We start from the raw sequence: 19,651 nt of genomic DNA on the forward strand, positions 1-19,651 counted from the left end.
TTTGCTCTTCTACTTCCTTTGTACTGTCTTAAAAACGGATGTAATGATGTTTTAGTGGAATCTATTTCCTTTGCTCTTGTTTTCCTTGTACAATCTCCTTTCCACAAACAGAAAGAGCACTTGGTTCTGTTCTGATTTGTGTGTTGTCTAGAACTCATAGTTCTCAAATGGTTTTGTTCTCTTGATCCATTTTTTTCTACAACAAGAGACAATAATCATATGGTTCATCTAGACGAGCTTCCCACCTTCATCTCCATCAGCAGTTCCCACCAATCTCGACGAGCAAGGTATATGGATCTATAGCTTAAAAATGATCTCTTCGGTAATGCTAAAGATTTGTTTGGTTCTGATGATACTTTGAGGTGGAAATGATGCTGCCACATGGACCGTCAATATCTACATCATTGAATTTTGGTTTGTTCTATAAACATTTCATGTTTCTTTCATTAGCCTCTTTGATGAATTCCCAAGTGTTTCGTTTGTTCAATTATCAGTTATTAAAACAATTTGATGAACCATTAGAGCAATTAAAATGATTCGAAACTCTATTATGTAAAAACCCACTCAAGAGGATCTTCAACGACTACTCGATATTGGAGAGGTACGCGGCTTTCCGACGATGATAGGAAGCATCGATTGTATGCATTGGGAGTGGAAGAATTGCCTAACCGCTTGGAAAGGACAGTACACACGTGGATCAGGAAAGCTGACAATTGTCTTGGAGGCTGTAGCTTCACAAGATCTTTGGATATGGCACGCTTTTTTTGGTCCTCCAGGTACCTTAAATGATATTAACGTCCTTGATCGGTCACCTGTTTTTGATGACATTTACCAAGGTCGAGCTCCAAGGGTGACGTACATGGTCAACGGACACCAATATGATTTGGCTTACTACCTCACGGACAGTATATATCCAAAATGGTCAACATTTATCCAATCTATCACACTCCCTCAAGGTTCTAAATCAGCGTTATTTGCTAAAGTTCAAGAAGCAACCCGAAAAGATGTGGAGCGTGCTTTTGGTGTATTGCAAGCTCGATTTGCGATGGTAAAAAACCCATCTCTATCATTGGACAAGGAAAAAATAGGGAAGATTATGAGAGCATGTATCATACTGCATAATATGATTGTCGAAAATGAACGAGGTGGATACACTCTGTACGATACATCTGAATTTGAAGAAGGAGACTCGAGCAGAAGTTCACATGTTGAGCATATTAACAACATGCCTACCCATTTCGGTAATATGCTTGGTCTACGGAATCAGGTTCGAGATAGGCGTACACACGAAGCATTGAAAATGATTTAATCGAAAATATTTGGAACAAGTTTGGTAATGATGAAGATGTATAATTATTGTATGTTTGCTTTTAATCATTGAATAAATAAAATTTTTAAATTTAAATGTTTTACAAATTTAATAATTTTAAATTCCTAAGGACTCCATATTGATTAACACCATTGGACATACATTTTAGAGTCAAATCCTTAACTATTCAAAAAGCAAAAAAAAATATATTATATTCCTAAGGACTCCAATGGTGGGTAACACCATTGGAGTTGCTCTAAAAACCACAGTTAAGAAACTGAGGTTAATCATAGTCTAAGTCTCTCAACAATAAGTAAAAGTTTTTTCTACAAAAAAAAACGTTTCTCACTTTTTCTACCATCTCTCTCCTACTTTTCCTTATTTTTATTATTAAATTTTTTGAGGTACTTTTGATTTTTCAACCACTGCGGGTATTCTTTGATCGGCTTTAGGGTAGGTTTTTCTCTTAGGTTCTGAGACGCGACGAGTCCTCTCTCTCTGATGTCGATTCTGATATGTCAGGGATCGTTTTGTGGTCTCGCCGGCCGAATCAAAACAGTGATATTCCGGGACGGCATCGGGACGCCGGAAGAGGTGGGAAAGAAAGTGTTATAGGTACGGAGACAGTGATGTCGACGGTTCTGTTTGCAAATCATTAGGTTGAATGGGGAGGAAGGATAATAATGAAGCCATAATACTCAAGCACAAAACACAGCGTTCGACTTAATTATGGAACCAAATATGGAGAACCCAAATCAGACCAAACACCAAACCCTATACGACAATAATTTGGGCATTGAGATTACATCGTTTTAGCCTAATGAAACTCTCCTTAAATCCCCAATTCTCAAGCCCTAATTCCCAAAATTAGAGATTCTCTTTTTTTTTTCCCAAATCTAAATTCTTCTCATCAGTGCCAAACTTATGTTTTGATAAGAGAACGAAAGTCTTTTTGATTACTTGTGTGTTTGTGAGGTTCTGAAACAGAAGCCTTTTTGGCTATTCTTTTGAATATGGGTTCATGGTCTTTTATTGTTTGCGTTTCTGGTCAATTTTTCTCTTCGTGTTGAAATATGTTAAACTGTAGTTAAACATTGCGTAAGTGTTGCTAAAAAAAAACATTACAGTTTACACTCTTTTAACTCATATTCAAATTCAAAGACAATGTAGCTACATTAACTTCAGTTATGTTGTGTTAGATCACTAGAACATAGCCGTGAGGTCCCACCTGATTGTGATGATGCTGTATATATGTTCCTCTTTTGCCTTGGCTTGAAAGTTGGTTGTGTTCTCGTTCATAATATCCAACTAAGTAAGGTTATTTGCAATTATTTTTTTAAGGAAGTTTATGTTTAGGTCAATGTAGTTTTAATATCTAACGGTGTTAATATGTTTTTAACAGTTGACTTTTAAGGTGTGTTAAATGGTTTGGTCAACAGAAATTTGAGATTTAAATGAGAAAGTTTTTAAAATATGGGATTTAAAAGGCTTGCTAATTAGTTGAGGCTTTTATTGGCTTAATTTTGAAAGTTGGGGATTTATTTAGCAGTTTTCCCTATCTTTTATTTAAGAGCCGTTTATTAGTTTTTTTTAGTTAAAAGCTAAAAAATGATTTTTAATCGAAGGTAAGAACCCCATCCTGAAAACCCGAATTAATCATGGTAACAAATCGGATAAACGTGGGATCCACCCTAACAAAGAGATGTGATGACGTGGATAGGTTTACAAGAGTAAAATTTCTCCTATTATAATATAAATTTAATAAAAAGCTAATAAAAAAGAAAGAGAAAAGAGAGAGAAAACTTGTATTTCAAATAAAGACCGGATAAAATCTGTCTAGAATCTCTCTTAACTACAAGTCTTCTTTGTAGAGGTTTTATTTTCTGTTTCAAATTTAAATTTAATTATTTCATAAATACATAATACTAGTAATAATACTTTATAGAAGATAAACTGTAATCTTACCGTTAAGCTTGCTCTTAAGTCTAGGAAGTTATGTTTTTTAATGATATTTATTGAACTTTTTCTGTTAAACATTTATCCTATCATAAATGGTTTTGACTTATGACAGATAATGAATAAAAAAACTGTTTTAATGTTTTAACTTGTTTTAATTATTCAACGACAATTATATCTAAAAAGTAACGGATTGTTTTGTACCAAACCATAAACCAGAGTAGTCCCTGATTAACGGTTTAGCTTTCATGTTACTCCCTCCGTTTCATATTAATAATCGTTTTAGAGAATTTTTTTCGTTCCAAAATAAATGTCGTTTTCGATTTTCAATGCTAGTCTTATGCAAAATTTATTTTTCTATTGGTTGAAATATGGTTGAAATATGGTTAGATGTATAGGTAATAGTATTTTTTTATAGAAAATGTATAAAATTAATTGTTTCTTTAATCCGTGTGCCGAAACCTAAAACTGACACTTATAATGAAATAATGAAACAGAGAGAGTATGTCCTATCTTCGCTGTAAGCTAAAAAGACTACCATAATTCTTAACCAAATCCTTCAATTTAAATATCCGAAGAGTTGAGTATAACCATCATTACGCTTCTGGGATACAATCAGAGAGGACACTGTTGAGGAGATTCAAGAATAAAAACGCTAATATTCTTGGAATTAGATTCTTATAGATAAAAGAATTAGACTCAGCAACAACTCTTAGATCCCAGAAAAATGGAGTTCTCTTCTCTGATTGTATCAAATCATAGAAAGCATATTGCACTTGTGTTCATTTGTTTAGTATTAATCTTGAAGATAGCCTTTGTTTCTTCTGACAATCAGGAGAGCCAGGTACGTTATAAATGGTCGATTTATTTATCTAAAATTTGTGCTATTTTAATATTTTCGGTGATGGTATATATATATATATAGATTTACACGGTCCATTTGGGTGAGAGGCAACACGATGATCCTAAACTTGTTACTGATTCACATCATGATATCCTCAGATCGCTTCTTGGAAGGTAATTTAATCATGTGCATTTGGTGTATTCTTCCCGAAGATGCATGAATGTTGTGCGGAAAACATTGGTTTATGATCATTTGAAATATTTTGACTGATGATGCAGCAAAAAAGCTTCCCGTGAGTCTATGATTTATAGTTACAGGCATGGCTTCTCAGGCTTTGCAGCGAAGCTCACACCATCTCAAGCAAGGGAACTCTCAGGTAAAATTTGATGCCTTAGAAGCGTGTTGCACAAGAATTAGGTCAAACTCGGAAACATTTCTAATTAAAATATTCACTTTGGATTCTGTAATAGAGCATCCGGATGTTGTTCATGTGACGAGAAGCAAGTATATGAAGCTGGCAACAACAAGGGTGAGTGATTACTTGGGACTCACTCGAACCACTCCAACTGGTCTCGTCCATGAAACTTATATGGGAAGTGGAGCAATCATAGGAATCCTGGACACGGGAATATGGCCAGATTCAAAGTCATTCAGTGACAACGGTCTTGGACCAATCCCGGCACGTTGGAAGGGAAAATGTGTTTCAGGAGAATGGTTCAACGCATCATCAAGCTGCAACAGAAAGTTGATAGGAGCTAGATACTACGCAAAGGGTCTCCTCGAAAGTTACAATGGGACATACGATGCGATGGAGAAAGGCGAGGTCATGTCCCCGTTGGACGTAACCGGTCACGGGACCCATTGTGCATCGATCGCCGCGGGTTCTTTCGTCCAGGACGCAAGCTTCTTAGGTCTAGGCTCGGGAACCGCCAGAGGCAGCGCCCCGCTAGCCCGCATAGCTTCTTACAAAGTTTGTTGGAGCAAAGAGGTGTGTTACGCACCGGATATTTTAAAGGCCATGGATCACGCCATTCGAGATGGCGTCGATGTTATATCGATGTCGCTAGGATCCACGATACCGCTTGATTTCGAGGTTGATAGAAGTGATTTAGCTATTGGTGCTTTCCACGCCGTCATGAAGGGGATTCCCGTGGTATGCGCTGGCGGGAACGATGGTCCCCATACGCAAACCGTCTCGAACGTTGCTCCGTGGATCATAACCGTCGCGGCTACGACCATGGACCGAGAGTTCTTCACGCCCATCACTCTTGGAAACAATGTAACCGTACTGGTACGTGTGCTTGTGATCACAATAAAACCGTTGTAGCTGGCCGTTTCATTTAACTCTCTATTTTGTGTGGGGTATCATTCTCAGGGTCAAGAATCTCTATACACGGGAAAAGAAGTCGGATTCGCTGATATTGTTTACTTGGAAGACTTGACAAAAAATGATTTTCTAGCCGGTAAAGCTAAGGGCAAAATCTTGTTTGCCTTCCAAATAGAAAATTCATTAGATATTGAAGAATATGCAAAATCTAATGGCGTTGTTGGCGTCATTATTGCGTCGAATCCATACGACCATATAGCACCGGGCACCACGGATATCCCTTATGTCTACGTAGACTTTGAAATTGGGATGGACATTATGTTGTATTTCAAAACAGCCAAGTAAGTTTCTCCTCATTTCTCTATATGTAAGAATTCTTTTTGATGTAACGGAGTTTTATTTTATTGTAATGATTTTCCGAAGATTTCCAAAAGCTAAGATCAGCCCTACCAAGTCATTCGTTGGCCGACCCTTCTCGACCAAGGTCGCAAGATTTTCGTCTAGAGGTCCCAATTCAATATCTCCTGCCATTCTCAAGGTGAACTATGAGCTCCTTACTTACTTACTTTTTGCTCTCTTAATTACATTCAGTTGTACTGAAGTTGGCTTGTGGTTTTAAGTACAGCCTGATATAGCAGCACCAGGTTCAGGTATACTTGCAGCCGTACCATCAGAAGAAGGATACGGATTCAAGTCGGGGACATCGATGGCTACACCTGTTGTTTCAGGAATAGTCGCACTTCTTAGACAAAAACGCCCTGACTGGTCTCCTGCTGCAATCCGATCCGCTCTCGTCACAACCGGTAAACATACATTTACTTTTCATTCACGCAAATATATTTGTTTCTTGCTCCCGAAGAAATACGTTGTGAGTGACTGATAAACATCGCAGCATTACAAACGGACCCATTCGGAGAGCCTATTTCAGCGGAGGGTTCCCCGCGTAAACTTGCTAGCCCGTTTGACTTCGGAGGCGGTCTGGTGAACCCGGGGAAAGTAGCAGACCCGGGACTTGTCTACGACATGGGCTACGATGAATATGTTCACTACTTGTGCTCCGCAGGCTACGAAAATAAATCCATCTCAAAACTACTTGGAAAAATATACACTTGCCCTTCTCCAACTCCATCCATGCTTGATGTCAACGTGCCTTCCATCACGATTCCATACCTCAATGAAGAGATCATTATAACTAGAACTGTGACCAATGTTGGACCGGTTGGTTCGGTTTACAAAGCTGTGATCGAAGCGCCTCTCGGTATTAAACTTCAGGTGGGTCCTGAGACTCTAGAGTTTGGTCCCAACACCAAGAAGATTACATTTACGGTGAAAGTCTCCACGACTCATCGATGGAATACTGATTATAACTTTGGGAGCTTGACTTGGACTGATAATGGAGCTCACAATGTTAGAATACCTCTTTCTGTGAGAACAAGATTTTCTAACTTGAAGATATAACAAAATTATTAATATTATCGAATAATAATTATAAAATTATACCAATGTGTATTTGCATTCGTTATCTATCGGAACGCAATGTCAATGTGACAATGATGAATCGTATAATATTTATGTTTATAATAATGTCCAGACTGCGGAAATGATTTGTGGGTTAGGACTTTCATACTTTTTATAAATAGGTCTTTTTTCTTCTTTTTTATCGGCTATAAATACAAGATAAACTCTCTAAAATAATACTTCATGAATTAATAAGACAATAAATAAATAATTATTTCAGTGTTAAATTGGGATACGTTCAGAACTTTCCAAGGAGCTAGCAGGAATGAAGAGTTCTACACTCTCCCTTTTAACCTCAACCGCTTCTTCCCTCCTTCATAAGTGTTACTCTTTCTTTGTTTCTTTTTGTTTACCAAGAGTTTCTGTTGTGTGTGACTTATCATCACCACCAATATTAATTTACCTAATGAAAATATCATTTTTTTGAATCATTTCAATATCTAACACTTCTTAAAGACCTTATCTTCAGAATCTAATTTTGGTTGGGTGGCAATAGAGCTTGCTGCCAAAAAAGATTCCATGTTACACAATTAGTGATTCATATTTGCTTCTTTCTTCTTCATTACATTATCTGGTTCATTTAGGAGATTACTATTTATTTTTTGGTTAGTCTGTAATGGTTTTACCGGTTTAGTAGGCTCACGTTAATCCCCTCGGCAAGGTAATTCGAATTATTATTATTTTTGGTCGAAAATCAAATATGAATTCGTAGTTGTATATAAATTTTTTTCCTAACAATATATAGAATATTGAGGATAAGAACCAGGCCGGCTTAGACAGGAGCACAAGCTATCCTATTTTTTTGATCCAATTTGTTACCCCCATATTTCTTAATGAATAAGAACCCAATTTTTTACAAAAATACATGCATTTGCATATGAAAAATAAAAAAAGGATCGCAAATTCTTTTATATGAAAGTATTTTTAATTTATAACAGTTTTATTTTTCAAAATAGTTTTGGTATTTAAAAAAAATATCTATCAGATTTTTTTTAAAAAAATATTAATTTAAAAATTAAATTTTTTTTTGCCTCAAGGTCTATGACACTAAAGCCATGCCTTGATAAGATCAATACTCATGACTCATAAGCATGCCTCAAGATGGTGTTTAACTGTATTTATCTTAATTTAACTTTCTAATAGTAATAATATTTATTTTCCTTTTTCCAAAAAAAAAATTGATTTACTAAATTGATTAATTTATTTTAATTAAAATGTCTTAAATTTATTATTTTATTTAACTATTTTTCCTCTGTTATTGGTTTTTTACTCAAAATATGTATACACAATAACTGATTGACAAATGTTTGATGAAAAATGGTAAGGAGTAGATAATAAAGGTATTTTTATTCCTACCTTATATAAAATTAATTTGCATAATGTATTAGTTGCCAATTTACTTTTGTATTTATAGGATAAAAACTGTCACTTCACCACATAATTAAAATGAATTAGAGTTGATAATAGTTGTTCTCATCTTCCCCAAACATTTTATGTTATTATCTTGTATCTATTTTTATATAGAAAAGGGTACCGAACTCTCTTGTGTGAGCTCATCCTTAAAATGTTTTAAAGAAAGAGACTTTCATTAACTCAATAAAATATCTACGCAATGGTATTTTCGTTTAACTGACTAAAATCTAGCTGAAGCGTCTTATCAAAGAAGAAACACAAACTGAAACCGAAGAGCAACAGATTAGAGAGCATTTGTAGCGGCGCTCATCCGTTTCCGGCAAAGGGTTTAGATTCAATTGTCTGATTTATCATTCTTCTGAAATAAAAACGAAACCTTGTTGAGATTTGTTGTTCTCAGACATAAAGTTCGTTGCTTTCCTCTCATTTGTCACTCACCTGGATCTTGATTCTGGTAAAGGTTCGATTTTTATTGTACTTTACGACTCTGCTTAACAGTAATTTGAGCATGTTCTAGCTATTACAGGTTTTTTCAGTTTTGGGTTTATGTCCAACTCTTTGCCTGATACAATCATTCTTGATCTCCTACTTTGTAGGAACTTGGGAGTTCTTGAACTAAAACCGCTCCTCGTTTGTTTTTGGTGTATATATGAATGAAATGGACACGAAAAGTTGTTCAAAATCGATCACTGTTTGTGAAAGTTCGAGTGGATCTGTGCCTGAGGCTGTGATTGTAGTCTCTGGTCTCAACAGTGACTCTGTCTCAAACCATGTATTGATCGAAGAGCAAAAAGAGAATGATTCAAGAATGGGGAAAGATGGTGTTGGATGCAGTAACGTTTCAGCGCATGCTGTTCACGAGGAAGTTGCAAATAACGTTACTGCGGTAAGCTGTCACGAGAGTGATGCTTCAACAAAAGAAAAGGCCAAGGAGTTTCACGTGGTAGATCTGAGCGGTGAAGGAGAAAGTGATAACGGGCAAAGAATCTGCAGGATCTGTCATTTTGGTTCTGATCAAACGCCGGATAGAGTTTCTGGCAAGTCAGTAAGTGTAGACTTGATTGAGATTGGTTGCAAATGCAAGAACGAGCTTGGCCTTGCCCATTTTCATTGCGCTGAAGCTTGGTTTAAGCTCAGAGGAAACAGGTAACTTATTCAGCTCCTCTACAAGATTCAGCATTAAGTCAAATTTGATGTAATCTCTGTTTTCTTTTTTTGTAGTGTATGTGAAATCTGCGGTTCTTCAGCACTGAATGTTCCAGTAAGGTTGACGGAGGAGGAGTGGAGCGAAATAAGGGACGGTACAACGGATGAAGGAAGAAGACGTGGAAGTGGACAATCTTGCTGCATTTTCATGGTTTTTCTGCTTACTATCATTCTGCTTCATTGGTTTTTCAAGAAGATGAGTGGTTACTACCAAAACACATAAAATTAATTTGTTAGTTAATAAGCATATATGTTTGTAACTTGTACATCCTATTCTGACCCTAGACTATATGGAAACAGAAGAAGATAGAATATAATTTCTTTAGATCAAACTCTGGTTAAGAATTTTAATAAATGGCCAAGTCAGAGTTTTTTTTACTCTTCATTAGTAGAACAAAACCATTTTCTGAAATATGTTTTATGGCTTCAGACTTAAACATAGTGTGTGTGTTTTTTTCCTTCAAACAATCAAGAAGGGCGTTCATCTCATCATGTATTCATGTGTCCATGCCTTACATATGGGCCAATGTGGTTTACATGTGATTATATCCCCAAACATAAACGCATGGCCGGTCTTGGACATGGACAAATAAAAGCACATGGTCCTCAAAATTTTAAAAATAATTTACATAAATATAAGCTCTAAATTTATGAAGGATTTTTTATATAGTAATCGTCTTTTTTTTTTTTTTGAACAAATATATATAGTAATCGTCTATGCTTCTCAAATTTTATAAAAGAAACACTTTTTGTTAATTTTTTATTAAATTATTTATAATCTCTAAAATTTTAGGACCATATGTTCTACAAACGTTCTATAGATTGTTTTGAGTAATACCACAGCAACGAACATAACTGGATTGCATGATAGTTTAAGAACCGGAAATTGATCCATACACTTGATGACTAATAAAATAACAATTTCCACAAAGGAAAGGTAAAAAACCTTGCTTATTAGACCAAGAAAAAACACCTTGCCTTTTGCCAAAAAAAAAAAAAAAACCTTGCCTAAAGATATCAGAAGATATATTGTGTTTGCATGGGATGAATTGCGGGGCAAATCTCCTTTGGCAGAGAAACATTTTGCTTTCATCTCAAGCAATGCCAAAATCATCTGCCATAAGAGTATTCGCCCAGTAATGCAGCCATACATTGATGATCTCTCTTTTTTCACAACATCTACAATACTTTTTTATGTCTTCTTACTGTTTCGCTCACTTATATCTGAGTTATTGTAAACTCATGCTGGACTAGCAAAGTATATATAGTTGAAGAAAGTGCATAAATAAAAGCATATTCCGTGGCAGATCCCATGTTTCATAGAGCATATGTGTATAGTATAATCCTAAAGACCAACCCCTTCATGCGGTCCTCATGCTTCTGATTCGGACTTTAACATCCCAATTTACCAGGCCTTTTTTTTAAAAAAAATATCAGAATTGCAAAATACTTTGCTTGTGAATTGTATACCAAGTTTTGTGGATTCATGTTTCTAATAGGAATTGTCCCATAGTATATGCTCTTTGTATCAAGGTTTATAAATACGTTACATAGTTTGATTTTTTTCATTTGAAGCAGTCAAGTGAGAGAGGGGGAAAAGACTAACATTTGGTAGAAAAACATTACAGGGTGAATCCTCTATTGGCAGGAGACGCTGATGACTATACATTTTGTCATCATTTTCCTCTGCCAAAGGATTTTGCCTCGCAATTTTTTAATACCTTTATTCATTTCTTCAATCTACTAGACCAAGGTTCTCACTCTAATGATGTGTGTTAGAGTCGTCGCTATACTCTAAATTCTGAAACTTTGATATATAATGTATGTTGTTGACCAAAAAAGAAGAATGTATTCATATAGATAAAGAAAGAAACTAAAAATTGTCATCCAGTGATCGATGTTATTGAGGTAGATTATATATTGTTACCAAATACGTACATTTACGATTTGTTATCAATGCAGTAAACACAAACTATATTGTCGAATATTCTACTGTGAACAATCAACTCCATTCTTTTAGTTCGAACCTTATCTCTTTGATAGGGGCTTTCACACAATTAACCAAAGAATGCTCTCAATCATAAAGAGAATCCAAAACCAAGTTCAAAAGTCAAGTTAAAACGATAGAACGGTTTTACAGTTTTCATCATAACACTTTGAAATCTAACTTCTTCTTTTGAAAAGTGGAATCTAACATGTTTCTGAAACAGAATTGTCATAAAAATAGTTTAGACGTTTAGGGAACCTTATGTTCGATTAATTTGTGGAGAGAACTGTTGATTGCCTCTAACTATATACCTTTTACGATATTTCTAGTTGGCTACATCTGTCGTCATAAATTTTGCTAACAAGAAAAAGAAGAACAAACGGTTAGATACTATTCTAAAGCAAATATATATGTGTCGTCAAACTAATAATCAAGCACACTATCATGCAAGCTAATGTTTGTTGTACTTGGATATATCATATACTTAATGAATATGCTTTCAGTGCATGCCTCTGAGGCATATGGTTAACTTTCATTTTGGCTTTTTTCAAAGCAATATAAATCGTAAAATCTCAAAATTGAGTCAACTGATACAAGAATATATACGATATATATAAAGTATGACATTTTATTGAAGTAATTATATTCGACATAGTGACATACTAGAGCATGATTAACCCGGACTCTTAATTTGGGGTTCTTAACTCATGATTTGAAACTTTTTCTATTTTTTTTATTTTTTTTATATTTTTCGGCTAAGAGCCGGCTCTTATATCTCTTATTTAAGAGACGGTTCTTCTCTTTTCTTAGTTAAAAGCTAAGAAACAGTTCTTTACCGAAGCTAAGAACCACATCCTAAGAACTCGGGTTAATCATGGTAATGGGCTGGTCAGTAAAAGTAAGACGATATATACCCTAAAGTGGTAAAGTTGACTTAATTAATTGTAATTTCTTATATATATATATATATGTTTTTATAATGAGGATATCATTAACCCCAGTTTCTTAACTATGGTTTTTAGAATTGGGTAAAAGACGGTTCTTAGCTTTTCTTAGATTTTAACTAAGAAAAGTTAAGAGCCGTCTCTTACCTGAAAAGTGTAAAAAAAACAAAAAATGTTAAATCATAAGTTAAAAACCCAGGCTACCGGGGTTAATCTTGCCATTAGTACGTACTTCAGTCTTCTTTAAAGTGTAGCATTGCTATGGATAAGAGAAATTGTGTAATTGTGAAAGTGTACTACAATTTACGAGTTTGTATTCCTGTGAAATTTATAACTTGAAGGTAACTTGACCATGAAGAAGCCATATCTCTCATTTAAGGAGTTGATAGGTGCCAAACGTTCACAAATATAAACACAATTGCAGACGATTAGACACAGTTGGGAAGATTAGATAGATGAGTTGAAAGCTAAATGTCCAAAAGAATTCAATCTTTAACACCTGCCAACACAAAAAAAGTTTGTGGGGTTTCAGTATGAAAACCTGGAGAGTACAATACCATGGATCTTCCATTTCTAAAGGATCATGTTACACTGATAAAGTAAAGAAGAACAAAAATGTGGAGACTCAGATAAAGAATACTCAATGCTCTTATGGCCACAAAATATCAGAAGCATAAACGGATCATTCCTTAAGAGATTAATTATATGTGCGTAGGAGAGATTTTATTCTGATCGATGGATAGTGCCATTGGATATGCTTCTTGCAGTGTTATATATAGACACAACACAAACAAGTATGTTAGTAGAGAGAGAGATGATATAAATCTAAAGATATATGGAGAAGGTGCAAATGCATTACAGGGCAAGATCTCCTTTGGCAGGAATCCATTACTTCAGTCTTACATATGCATATATGTTTGTGGTGAGCTCTCTGCCAAAGGAGATTTGTCCGGTAATTCTTTTGCACCAATATCTTACATATATATATTTTTTTTTGGATAAACGGATTTAATATTTTTAGTGGAAGTGGATACTACATTCTTGGATATATAGCTAGTAGAAAAACCATTGTAAGCGTCAATAATTTGTTTTAAGCACTAGATGTTAGTGGATGCATGATGCATCGCATGAAGTTCATGAAGCGGGGTAAGTGAAACCATTGGTTAACTAATTCATTTTAATTTTTCACATCTTTATTTTAGTATTCTTAAAAACTTTCAAATTTAATTTGTTTCTGATTAAGACTTCTTTTCTTATTTTTACCATCGTAGGTGTGATTTGAAAACTAGGAGATTTCATTATATATGTGTTTCTCAATGATTCTCGGAAAAATACTCACAAAACTTCATTTTTTTTTTAATTTGATTAAACATAGAGTTTTGGTAAGCTATATGATTGCAGTGTATTTCATTATATAATGTGTTTGATTTAAACAATTTTCACATTAAGTAACTATCCCTTATTTAACTATTTTGATTTAAAACGGCCTATAAATTCTAACTTAGCCGGTCAAATGTGTCAATCCCGTGTGTGCGAACCTTCCCTACACTCCACAGTCCGTTGAGGGTAAAATGGGCATATAACTGCGTATATAAAGAGAGCACTGCATGACAATTGGCAAGTCACAAAATTTTGATTCTACTCTCAAGCGGTTATCTATCAAGTGCGAAGCGAAACAAAGTTTCTCCCTTTTCGATTCCTCTGGGTTTGAAGCGGAGAGAGGCGATTGAGAGATTCCGTGTTTCTAATCGGAATCCGTAATCGAAACCATGGCTCACCACTCAGACTCCGACGACGAAGATTACTCCTACGACGATGAACAGGATGAGCCGAGAAGCTCACGGAAGAAGAAGAAGAGGGGAAGATCAAACCCAGATTCCGCCGGCGGCGCGCGTGGGAAGAAAAGAAAGCCTTCGGGCTCCATATTCATAGAGGATGACGTCATCGTAGACGACGAAGAAGAAGACGACGACGACGTCGAGAACGGTAAGCCACGTTCCAATTTGGCCTCTTCCATGAAATTTTAAACTAACAAGGAACTCACAAATCGTCTTCGTTCACTTTTCGGCTTAATTAGGGTTTACTCAATTGCCAGCTGTCTTGCTTTCTTGCGAACTCGTATACGTTTGATCTCTTGTTCATAGGTGATTTGTTGTTGTTTAACTGTATAGGTTTCATCGAGCATGGTGAAGCCGACCTTGGTGCTGAGGATGTTGTTGGTCGTCACAGGCATTTCCACGAACCGGCGGCGTTTCGTTCCCGTGTGGGTGCTGAAGAGTATCTTGATTTTATGCAAGAAAAGTATTCTAACCCTCGTACTGAATATGACGACGATGATGATGATTATGAAGACGAAGCGCTTACCGAGGTTGATCAACAAGCTCTTTTGCCATCGGTCCGTGACCCAAAGCTGTGGATGGTCAAATGTGCGGTAGGACGTCGCCTAGTTCTCTTTTCATCCCGTATGTTCTGTTCTGTAATAGAGCACTGAGCATTATTCTCCACTGCAAATTACAGATTGGTCGTGAAAGAGAGGTTGCTGTTTGTCTTATGCAAAAAGCGGTGGATAGAGGATCAGATTTCAAGATCAGATCTGTTATTGCGCTTGATCATCTTCAGAACTTTATATACATTGAAGCGGATATGGAGGCTCACGTTAAAGAGGTATTGTTAGCTGCGAAAGATATTCTTTTTCTTTCCTCTGAATCGATGCTGATTCTTTTTTTTCGTGGTTAATAATAGGCAATCAAGGGCATGCGGAATGTTTTTGCAAATCATAAGATTTTACTTGTTCCGATAAGAGAAATGGCAGATGTTCTTTCTGTAAGGAGTAAGACAGTTGAGCTAGCGCGTGACACATGGGTTAGAATGAAACTCGGGATATATAAGGGTGACCTAGCTCAGGTACGATCCGCTTTTCATGTGGTTTTACTTGATAAAACTTCTTTGAAACCATGCTGATGTGAAAGTTCTTTACAGGTTGTTGATGTTGATGATGTGCGTAGGAGGGTCACAGTCAAGTTAATCCCAAGAATTGATCTGCAGCTTCTAGCCGATAAGCAGGTATGCAAACTATGGTTGTTGATGTTCTGCTTTCTTTAAACATGTAAAATAATTGTTCTGGCACATTTTTTTTCTTGGGCATTTTCAGGAAGGAAGTGTGATTGTCAAGAAGAAAGCTTTTGTTCCACCTCCACGCTTCATGAACGTGGATGAGGCAAGGTACGTACTTCTATGCTTGTTAGCTCCTTTTGAAGCAATCTTTTTGTTATGAGTATTCAATATTTGTAACGTGCCATTAGGGAACTTCACATACGCGTTGAGCGCCGACGTGACCGGATGACGGGTGATTACTTTGAAAATATCGGTAACATGCTTTTCAAAGATGGCTTCCTGTACAAGAAAGTATCGACCAAGTCGATTTCTACTCTGAACGTTACACCAACATTCGATGAGCTTGAGAGGTTTAAGAAAGCAAACGAAAATGGGGAGATCGACTTTGTTGATATGTCCACTTTATTTGCAAATAGGAAAAAGGGTCATTTCATGAAAGGTGATGAGGTTATTGTTATCAAGGGAGATTTAAAAAATTTGAAGGGTTGGGTTGAGAAAGTAGATGAAGAGAATGTTCTTATCAGATCCGAGATGAAAGGTCTTCATGTAAGCATCCAAACGCTTTCATCTTCTAAAAATGTTGCAGAAAGTGAAATATGATTCTAAAATGTTGCAGAATCCTCTTGCTGTAAATGAGAGAGAGCTTTGCAAGTACTTTGAACCTGGAAATCATGTGAAGGTTGTTTCTGGCACCCATAAAGAAGCAACCGGCATGGTTGTCAAAGTTGATCAGCATGTGCTTTTCCTTCTAACTGATACGACCAAGCAACAGGTAAGGCAATTTTTGCCTTAATTTTTGACAAGGGCAATGAATAACATGGTGATTAAATATTTATATATATACATGTTCAGATTCGCGTCTTTGCCGATCACGTCGTGAAGAGTGCAGAAGTGACTAATGGTGTCACAAAAATGGGAGAGTATGAACTTCATGATCTTGTGCTTCTAAGGTAAATTGAATGCCCAACCATCTCTAGTGATGACATTGTCATGTGTATGAGAGATTTATTTTACACGTTGCAGTAACTTGAGCTTTGGAGTTATCATAAAACTTGATACTGAAGCTATCCAGGTAACCTTCTAATTTTAATTGTGGATACAATCATACGACTGTTATTGGTTATAAAGTTTTTTTTTTCTTTCGCGATATGTAGTAACTCTGTTTTAAAAACTTATTCAGGTTCTTAAAGGGGTTCCTGGAAGACCGGAGCTGGCTATTGTCAAACACGGAGAAATAAAGTACAAAATTGAGAAGAAGATCACTGTGAAAGACCGTTACAAAAATGTTATGACGGTGAAAGATGTTGTCAGGGTCACTGAGGGTCCTAGCAAAGTGAGTTCCTTTGCAGTCAAGTTTGTTAGCAAACTCTTTAATGTGTTATACCAATTGATTTGCTTCTGGTAGGGTAAACAAGGTCCAGTGATGCACATCTACAAAGGAGTGTTGTTTTTACATGACCGGCATAACGTTGAGCACGCTGGATTTGTCTGCGTTAAATGCTCATCTTGTGTTCTTTCCGGTGGATCATATTCTGGCGCTGACAGAATTGTAAGTTTCTTTCAGCAGGTTTGCCTATCTTTTTTCGATTGTCCACGAAAAACAGTTTCAGTTTCTTGTTTACTTTTCTACTCTAGGTTGATTCTTTCTCAAGGTTGGGCAATTCCAAGCCACCAGCCCATGTGCCTCCATCTCCAAGAAGATTTCAACGGGCAGACTTGGGATATAACTGTATGTTAAGATCTTATCATGCTATTTTTTGTTGTCACTTGGAGTTCCTTTCATTTGGTTTCAGTTAATATATGCATTCTTGACTGGTCAACTGCAACCTAGATGTTAAAAGAGAGATTATTTCGCTATATATGACTTATTCTAAAGCTCTGGGTGGTTCAGTAATTTAGTTTGGGAATGGATCTAGTTTGAAAGGTTTTTATCAAGTAAAAATCGTTCATCGTTTATAACTTGTATGGTTGCAACTGCAGCTGGATCTGGAGGAAGACATTTGAGTGGAAGAGGAGCAAGGGGTAACGATCTTTTGGTAGGTGCTTATGTGAGAGTTCGTCTAGGGCCTTACAAGGGATATAGAGGTCGTATAGTAGAAGTCAAAGAGAAGACAGTGCGTTTGGAACACGAGGCAAAGATTGTGACAGGCAAAGCTCTCCTCTACACACACATTGGTTGATGCATGTTGAATGTATTCTAACTCTTCTTTGTATGTACAGTTAATAGGGACGCGATAGCAGATGGGAATGATAACGTAGCGACACCCTCTCAGTATAATATGGGAAGCCAAACTCCTGTGCATCCTTCCCGGACTCCACTTCATCCTTGTATGACTCCAATGCGGGATTCTGGAGGTTTGTTTTACCTTAGTTCCAATCGTTTTTGTTTTGCTTTGTTTGGGGGTCTCTACTTTACGTATCAAGCTACTGTATATGATAATTGTATGTAAAACTTCAGCTACACCTATCCATAATGGAATGAGGACACCCATGCGTGATAGAGCTTGGAATCCTTACACGCCTATGAGTCCTCCTCGGTACGTTTTTTATACAGACATGCATGTATATTTTTTATTTGTATTTAATATTCACATTTCTGAAACTGTGGTTGTTTATGTCTCAGGGATAGCTGGGAAGATGGAAACCCAGGATCATGGGGAACAAATTCACTGTATCCGGTAAGAATCGATCTCTTACATATTGATATAGCTTAGTGGTGATTACTAGTTAAGAATTAAATTAATCCTCCTCTATTTCCTAGCCGGATAGTCCTTATTCGCGGCCATATGAAGCAGCTACGCCTGGATCAGGATGGGATAGTAGCACTCCTGGTCGTAGTTACAGTGATGCTGGAACACCAAGAGATGGTATGGTCTCTACTATATATCTTTTATGCATTTGTGGTTTTATGCTTTACAAAACTTGTTCTGATGATCACATACTTGTTTCTCATGCAGCTAATGTCCCAAGTCCTTACCAACCTATGACACCAAGCTCGGCTTCCTACCTACCTAGCACTCCTGGTGGACAACCAATGACTCCTGGAGCTGATCTCGATGTCAAGTCTCCAGATATAGGTGCCTGACTCTTATTACTTTGTAAATGAAAATTAAATCTCTTGCTTGTCTTGATTCCTCTCTAACTATACATATCTTGAAGCTTCCACTTCTCTCTGTTCTTACCTTTCTAGAAACATACCATGACCAGTGATAGTGTATGTTTACTCCAACTCTAAATAGGAATTGTTATACTAGGCTTTTTTGGCAATAGGGTTTATACCGTTTGTGTCTTGAATCTCATATCATCAAGTTAATAAGAAGAGCTTTTGGATTCTCATATTTTTTTTTCTTAACTCGACTAGGTGGGGACGCAGAAACATGGTTGATGCCTGGTATATTGGTCAATGTACACAAGGCCGGACTCGGAGGGGATAGCAATGTGGGAGTCATCCGAGATGTTCTTCCGGTACGTCCTCTTTATATATATGCAACGAAAATATTTTTTGGAGAAACATTTAATTGGTGTTGTTTTATAAAAGACTCATGTTCCTCTGTTGTGATAATTTTTTGGGTCATCAGGATGGGTCCTGTCTAGTCGCTCTTGGAGACAGAGGTGAAGGCGAAACTGTTATGGCGGTACAGAGGGAAGTGAGGTTAGTTTGTCCGAGGAAGAATGAACGAGTGAAGGTTGTAGGAGGCAAGCATCGTGGTTCATTAGCCAAGCTCATTGGTCTGGACGGATCTGACGGTATAGTCAAGCTAGATGACACACTCGACGTCAAGATTCTAGACCTGGGTTTGTTAGCCAAGCTAGCTCATGCGTGACTGACCCCATTTTCTCATCAAACCATAGGATATATCTAGTTTTGATGATTAATTGCTCTCTGTATTTACTTCTTTAAACCTTTCTATCACCTATTCTCTATGTTTGAGGATTAAACAAGTAAAGATTAAAAATGAAGTGTAGAATCCAGAAACAAGAATGAAACTGTTGAGAAGATGGCCTTTTATGTTTTTGCTATACTGGAAAAAAC

The 19,651-nt window shown here is 36.5% G+C and overlaps 3 protein-coding genes across 4 annotated transcripts; all 3 read left to right on the plus strand.

Moving 5' to 3' along the window:
- The first annotated feature begins 3,992 nt into the window (after nt 1-3,992).
- Nucleotides 3,993-6,894, plus strand: LOC106329847 (subtilisin-like protease SBT3.5). The gene is made up of 8 exons (XM_013768465.1): nt 3,993-4,109; nt 4,191-4,282; nt 4,388-4,485; nt 4,580-5,400; nt 5,485-5,777; nt 5,860-5,974; nt 6,062-6,239; nt 6,329-6,894. Exons 1-8 carry the CDS (start codon nt 3,993-3,995, stop codon nt 6,892-6,894), a joined length of 2,280 nt encoding a protein of 759 aa, XP_013623919.1.
- Nucleotides 6,895-8,506: 1,612 nt separating this feature from the next.
- Nucleotides 8,507-9,982, plus strand: LOC106332029. Of its 2 annotated transcripts, none has more exons than XM_013770482.1 (3): nt 8,507-8,821; nt 8,964-9,513; nt 9,589-9,982. In XM_013770482.1, exons 2-3 carry the CDS (start codon nt 9,017-9,019, stop codon nt 9,794-9,796), a joined length of 705 nt encoding a protein of 234 aa, XP_013625936.1. In that variant the 5' UTR covers nt 8,507-8,821; nt 8,964-9,016; the 3' UTR covers nt 9,797-9,982. The 2 variants fall into 2 exon arrangements, with proteins under 2 accessions (XP_013625936.1, XP_013625935.1); XM_013770481.1 differs by having other exon boundaries at nt 8,508-8,827.
- Nucleotides 9,983-14,140: 4,158 nt separating this feature from the next.
- On the plus strand, nt 14,141-19,631 carry LOC106328756 (putative transcription elongation factor SPT5 homolog 2). The gene is made up of 21 exons (XM_013767266.1): nt 14,141-14,490; nt 14,676-14,935; nt 15,022-15,168; nt 15,247-15,408; nt 15,484-15,567; nt 15,656-15,726; nt 15,807-16,164; nt 16,235-16,390; nt 16,471-16,568; nt 16,642-16,690; nt 16,799-16,951; nt 17,024-17,167; nt 17,254-17,347; nt 17,599-17,766; nt 17,839-17,973; nt 18,077-18,155; nt 18,242-18,296; nt 18,380-18,485; nt 18,576-18,695; nt 18,980-19,083; nt 19,197-19,631. Exons 1-21 carry the CDS (start codon nt 14,274-14,276, stop codon nt 19,440-19,442), a joined length of 3,006 nt encoding a protein of 1,001 aa, XP_013622720.1. The 5' UTR covers nt 14,141-14,273; the 3' UTR covers nt 19,443-19,631.
- Nucleotides 19,632-19,651: the final 20 nt, after the last annotated feature.

Source organism: Brassica oleracea, chromosome C3 (genome assembly GCF_000695525.1).
Source record: "Brassica oleracea var. oleracea cultivar TO1000 chromosome C3, BOL, whole genome shotgun sequence".
In the NCBI taxonomy this organism is placed as follows: domain Eukaryota; kingdom Viridiplantae; phylum Streptophyta; class Magnoliopsida; order Brassicales; family Brassicaceae; genus Brassica; species Brassica oleracea.